General features: G+C 42.1%; 1 protein-coding gene across 1 annotated transcript; it reads right to left on the reverse strand.

The window, feature by feature from the left end:
- Positions 1–1,032: 1,032 nt before the first annotated feature.
- On the reverse strand, positions 1,033–6,334 carry LOC104944715 (hexokinase-1-like; the record flags this gene model as incomplete). Its single annotated transcript, XM_010770287.1, has 2 exons — positions 5,779–6,334; positions 1,033–1,229 (listed from the first exon to the last, which is right to left on the reverse strand). Coding segments are annotated over exons 1-2 (260 nt in total), but the record flags the coding sequence as incomplete, so codon positions are not given.
- Positions 6,335–6,873: the final 539 nt, after the last annotated feature.

The following is a 6,873-nucleotide window of genomic DNA, read 5'->3' on the forward strand; positions in this document are numbered from 1 at the left end:
ATACCTCAAAACTGTACTTAAGTTCAGTACTTGAGTAAATGTACTTAGTTACTTTAGGCCTCTGCAACAGAGACACACAAACAGCAACAGTTTATGTAGTATTAATTATGCTTTAATGTGAATGGTTTTGTCCTCTTAACAACTTGTGTGCTAAATAGTGACATCCACACTGTTATTATTATTATTATTATTAAGAGTAAAATAGCCGTAAATACTATGAATATGCAACACTTCTCTAACGCATGTTGTATGTTATAGTCATTTGGTTAATGAAATTATTTTCTAACTAGTTTTTTGTCTTTTAAATACTGTATTATTAAGACACTAGAAAGAAACCAGTATCTATTTGTAAATAGTACAATTTGAAATCAAGACTTTAATATCTTCTTAAAACAATACAGTATTACTTTAATACTTGTGTTTCTTACTACACTTATGAATCTCATTCATCGTTCCCTTGTCATCTTGGTGTATTCAATTTCAACACTATTTGCTTACAATTTTGTTAAATATTGAAACACAATAGTTTTGTTTACTTCGTACACATTGTTTGCTGAATCAATAAAGTGATCCTGCCAAGAAACACATCAGAGTTTCCTTCAGCTGCAGGACACCAGGAAGTGATGTTCAATATTTAACTAATGTTTAACTTCTAGTTTAATATTACAAAGAGAACATGACCTAGAGTAGTTAGCGGCCTCAGATCAAGTTCTTTTTACTATAATTTGTCAAGGTTTTTCTTTGAGATGCACAACTTAGTACAACTTATGATCCTACATTTTTCCCTCAGGTCGTTATTTTAAATACATTGCAACCGGAAAAAGTATGGAACTGATCTTGGCCCTTTTTCCACCAAAGCATTTTAAGGATTAAACCATTTTAGTCCCGTTGTTTATGAGAGAATCCATCTTTGTTTTTAGATTATTTTGGGCATCATAATGAAACATTGTTTTTGGTATATGTGTGTGTTATTCATTCACAGGTTTTATTGTCAAAGCTACAGTGTAGAAATGGCAATGAAATTCTTCTGACCCGAGCGGTCCAAATATGTGGTGTGTTTGTGTACCTGATCCGTCAGGGATGGAGCGTACGAAGGTGGGCAGCATCTTCACGGTGGCGGTGGGGCTGGTGTCCCGGCCGAGCCCGTTCTCCATCTCCCTCCTGAACCGGTTCATGATGTCCTTCACCGTGTCATCGGAGAACCGCATGGAGTACAGGTACTTATCAATCTGAGGAACAAACACAGGGGGTCAGGGAGGGTTCAGACTATTACAAACAAGTGTTCATTCATTTAGTATCCTTCCTGCTGTCCTTAATTGTGATATCTTTCTAAATGTGTTTAAGCCTTAGTAAGGGGTTATTTAATCTAATTGTCAAAACTGCATGGAGTACAGGTACGTATCAATCTGAGGAACAGACACAGGGGGTCAGGGAGGACTCAGATGACGGCATTGACCCGATTATAAGACGACCCCTCTTTTTCAGATTGTTTTCTAGGACCAAAAACCTGTGTTATATTTGGGTCAAAACGGTAGTTTCTTAATTTGTCATCCCTTCTTCTGTCCTTCATTTTGATTTCTTTCAAAATGTTTTTATTAAGGGGTTATTTCATCTAATTGTCAAAAACTAATATGGATTGTTCTGTGCTTCGTTCTTCGCAAGAAAAAATAATGATCACTTCTTGTTTAAATTTATAGCAAAAGTTTATCTGTTTAAAATTGTTTTTTTTAAAGATCTTTTTGGGCTACCACCAGTGCCTTTATTGAAGTAAAAGATCGATAACACGCGGCCCAAACTGGATTCGAACCAGCTCCTGCGCACAGGGACCCAAACATTTGGGCTGCTTGCTGTACCAAGTAGTACTATTTGTAAAAAGTTGACAAAGTAGATATCCTGGGGCCCTTTTATAATATAAAAATATGCCTCAAATACAACACGTACACAATCCACGTAACACCCCCAAGCTGCCATACACACAGAAATCTCTCAACTATAACAACAACGATGATAAAGTGACTTTACTTTAGCTTCCCCTAAAGATGTTAACTTCAGCTGACCATTTAAACACTACCTTTCTTACATTCGTCATCATGATATAAGCAATAACGCACAGCGAGGTGACCTCATGTAGAAAACAGTGGACCTACCACATCATTCATTATCTCCCGGGTATAGGAACATCTTACTTAAATAATTTCATGAGAGATATGTTGGGTTGTGAGGTTGAGTGGTAGAAAAAAAAACAGTAGATTGATTCACTTTAAACAAATTAGCACACGAGGGAGCAGAAACCAGGACACTGATGACGAAACATGTTAACATGAGACAAAAGAGGCTAAATGAAATAAAACACAAGATGTTCGGTACGTCTTAGAGTGTAATAAAGACAGCATTGCATGTGGTTAAATTGCAGTTTACCGTAAGCATCTAATTAATGAAAGGTTTCTTAGGGGGGGGGTTTGCCCTGCACAACCACTGTTGTTGTTACATAATCACACACTGCATGCCATCAGGCAGAGATCCGCTCTGTGCCAAAACCACGCTCCACACATTCTCTTCTCATCAGGCCCCTCATGGTGGCATTGCTTTCATTAAGCCTCTGAAAGCAACCAATGCAATGTGACGTTTGAAGACTGGTGAAGACAGTATTAACAGGAGCTTGTGGGAGACAAATCCTGTCGCTGTCGAGCTTGTGAGGCTGTATCTCAAGACAGACATTTGGACAGATACCATCGTTTGGTAGAGGATTGTGTAGACATGGGAGAAAGAGGAGGTTGTGGGGGTTCGACATGTGAGAAAGGTCCCAAGAAAAAAAAACAGGATGTTGCGGTTTAATGGCATGTCCCTCCAGGAGCTCCATTTTCTCATCCATGTCTATGTGTTCCCCTTCTTCAACTCCTCACTTTCTTTCGTTGAAAAGCCAGTATCACATCAATCCTGCATCTGCTTCTTCCAACATGTAATCAGAGCTGTATGATTCCCATAGTGTGAGTGCCATGTTATTAAAGCAGCAGTATTACATCAAGTGTAATTGTTTCATTGCACCTTAAATTTAGCCTGGGGTGTTTATGTTCTCGTGATACTTTGGAGATACAGTGCTTGGCTGCTCAACATGACTTTGTGAAGAAGAGTAGCATGGGTTCAAATATAAGTATATTTAAATAAGATGATCATTACTATTACCGGTACTATGTATTTTGGCTCAGCTACTGGCCCATTTCTTATAAAGGGAGAAGCGTTAAGGAAAGGCCAAGGATGAACTGATTTTGAAACTAATCCAAATAATATCTTCCCTTTTCACCGTCTTTTAATGTCTGCGCAGATGAGGCCAAAGCCGTCATGTTTTATGGCCGTCTGTCGTCTGTCTTTCCGATTCTGAATTCACAATATTTCATAACGGCCTCTTTTCACCCTCTGTCTGAAACCAGAGCCCAGTCTGCTCTGATTGGTTAGCTGGTCAGCTCTGTTGTGATTGGTCAACAGCTTAGAGATGTCCCGCCCCTTAGTTTATCAAGAACAAACTGTTGGTGGAGCTCTCGCCGATAGAAGCTTGTGTATTACTTAGTGATGTCACTTTGTTCATGAAGTAAACAAAGGAGTCCAATGGAGGCGTGGGGGGGGAGTGTGTAGGAGAGGAACCCCCTCTGGAGGAACGCAGGGATTTTAGCCTCTGCAGACCATTTACATGCACACAAACCTATATAACACACTACAGGAAAGAGAAAACTACACAAGCATATGAGGGCCCCTTTAAGGATAAACTGATTAGATATTGGGGGGGGGGTCAAAGATCACTGTGACCTCAGGAACGCTCCTTTGTGGTGAAAGTGAAATGTCAGGAACAAATTAAGGGATAATAACTGACTGATAAGGATCTGGTGTTCATGGTCAAGGTCACTGTGACCCGGTCAAAATGTTCTTGATCAAGAAGTAGTTCAATAAATGATGACAGTTTCAGTGTTTAAAAGGTGATGACATTTTGTTACGGCATGGTTGTAAATTGTGACGTTATTGGTTGGCAGCGGCCCAAAACTGTGAGGCAGTTATTCTAATTTTCTGTACTTTTTCCACACTATAGCGGACAGAAAGCTAATCAAGCTTCTGCTAAACTATACATTTCTTTATATGCAGCCTACCACATATTCATCGTTAGATTTTATCCTTTGAAGCATCCTGAGTCACCCCACTAGAGACTATGTTTTTAACTCCACTAACCTACTTCTGCAGAGGCTCGTGCGTCTACTGCACTGTGACATCACGCATTATAGATCTCCCACTCAGCCTCCTTTTCATCTAACTTCCCCACCATGCCCCACTCCCTGAGAACATGTCACCCATCTGTCATCCAATGCACTGGCTAATATCTCCTAAATTCAAGGTCACTTTCTGTAAATGAGGCGTTATTCCAGCTCAGATTTCACGAGCCGATGAGTTTATGTCTTCTTTGCCAAAGGTAATAAGAGAGTGTGTGAGATAACAGAGAAAAGAGGGGTTGAGAAAGGGAGTGAAATAGTAAAGGCTCAGTGATGCCCCGCCTTTCACACCAACGCGGTTCGGAGATAGAGCCTGATAAGCACCAGTTTTTCCTGTTCACACCGCAGCAGAGCCGGCTCTTTTCCACGAAAACCAGTTCTTATCAAGCTCGAACAAATTGTCGGTCTAAAAGCAAGAACCGCATGCGTCAAGCTTACGTCGGAGGGGGGCGAGATTAACCTTTTATGGCGAGTAGGCAAATACAAGTTGTAACAAGCAGTAGCGCTGAGCAAAGTGACTAGAAGGCAACCACACACTTATAGAAAAAACACACTTTATAAAGTCAGGCAACACTAACCAGGCTTAGTGTGATTTGTACCTTACTTTGACCATCCGTTCGCTGTTATTGATCATTGTGGAGAGCAGGCAGACGTTTTGTTTTGTATTATAGCAGCTATCGGATGGAATCAATCCATGAGCTGAACCGGTTTCCATGTCCGACTATCACAAGTAGAATCATAATGAAAAATACGCCGGTAAAATGTGCCTGTAGAAAACGGCTTATGCCACAATAGGATAGCAACAAGTAGTCAAGATAGTCAGTTTAGCTTCGGTTGCTATGCTAACATCAACAATTTTATACCAGAGAAACGTTCATAACAGCGTTGTGTGATGCCAAACAGCGTCAATTCAGAATGAAACACATTCCCTTATGGGGGGTGTATGTATCAGCTGCTTGTGTGACAGTCAGACAGTGAAGGCTTTACAGCGGTCGGTAGATGCCACTAAAACACATTAATAAACAATGAAAAAAAAAGAAACCGGTTCTGAACCAGAAAAGTGCAAGCACGGAGCTAGAACGGGAGCTGCGTTTTTGTGAAAGGGGCATGAGAGGATCCAGGAGCCAAAAAGGGAGGAGGAGATCTTAGAGCTCACGCCTTTTTTTCTTCCTCAAAGACACCTGTCTGCTTCCCCCAGCAACTGACGCTCCGGAAACCATTACTCTAACGAAGGTCTGTGAGCAGCCTCATCAATACGGACACTCACTACAGCCCTTTTCTCAAGGACATTCATGTCAAACACAGCTAGAGCAAATCCAAATAACACTTCTTCACAATCTTAGGTCACACGCTCCTCGAACAGTGCAACATAATAAAACAGATAGAATAGTTAAAATAATGCAAGTAAATACAAATAAAATAGGATAACAGCTCTGCAGTCCAACACACACACACCCACGCACACACGCACACACACACACACACACACACACACACACAGAAGCCTTGCACACAGTTTACACACCTTTTTGAGTTGATCATCCTTCAACTCGGTGAAGTAGTAGGCCAGAAGCTGAGCGGCTATCATCCTGCCTGGAGCTGTCACACACACTGCGAAGTGTTTTCAGAGTGAACGGGTTTCTGTCTCCCCCCTCGCTGAACAGAGGAAGAAGAAGCAGGCCGGAAGCTGAGCAAGGCAAGGTTAACGAGAAGAAGCCTGGTGAAAAAGGATTGCAGCACTGTGGCCGTGCCTGCTAGTCTGCGAAGGGCACACTCACTCACACACTAACACACATAAAACCCCACGAACACACACAGAGGCTGGTCTGAGCGTGTCTCCTCCCTCTGATCTGCTAGCTCCCTGTTAGCTCTGGGGAGATGCAGCAGAAACACAGGAATGGTGCTTTTGCTTTGCCCTGCCCCCACCGACACGCCTGATTGGCCGAGCTGAGGGAGAGGAAAGAGGGGAGGGATGGGTGAGAGAGGAGGGGGCTTCTCCTGCACAGCAATGTGGGAAAGAGAGGAGGGGGTGCGCAGAAAGCAGAAAGCTGCATGATTCTCTCCCTCCTCCTCCCTGCTGCTCACAGTCAGTTTGTTCGTCGTGCGCGTTGCCACGGCACCCAGAGGTGTACGTGCAGAGGAGCGAGGCGACCACACGGTGATGTCATCATCCCGCTCCCTGCATCAGACGAAGGGCATCAGATAGAGCTGCAGCAGCATCTCTCAACAGCTCCGCACACTCTCTCAGGATGACCGTTTGTTATCTGCTGCAACACTCTGCTCTCCCTCTACAGCCAACCACATGTTCGCTTCAACGATTACTGACATTCATCTGATGCTTTTGTCCAAAGCAACTTACAATAATGCAATAAACCATGAAGAGAATATCTCAGAAAGTGAGAATCCTGCAGATCCATAAGCTAAGCTACAGTCAGTGCTACACACAGAACAGAGGGGTTTTTTGTTGTTGTATTTTTGGCCAAAGTTCGGTTGAAACAGGTGGATTTTCAAGATATTGATTGATACACTTTTATTATATTGAAATGGTAGTGAGTTGTCTTTAGTTTCAAAGTGTATTAAACTGTCTTTACCTCTACAACCACTGTATTCAGAAAATCAA

The sequence above is a fragment of the Notothenia coriiceps genome, unplaced genomic scaffold, assembly GCF_000735185.1.
Source record: "Notothenia coriiceps isolate Sejong01 unplaced genomic scaffold, NC01 NC01_scaffold00008690, whole genome shotgun sequence".
Classification (NCBI taxonomy): Eukaryota; Metazoa; Chordata; class Actinopteri; order Perciformes; family Nototheniidae; genus Notothenia; species Notothenia coriiceps.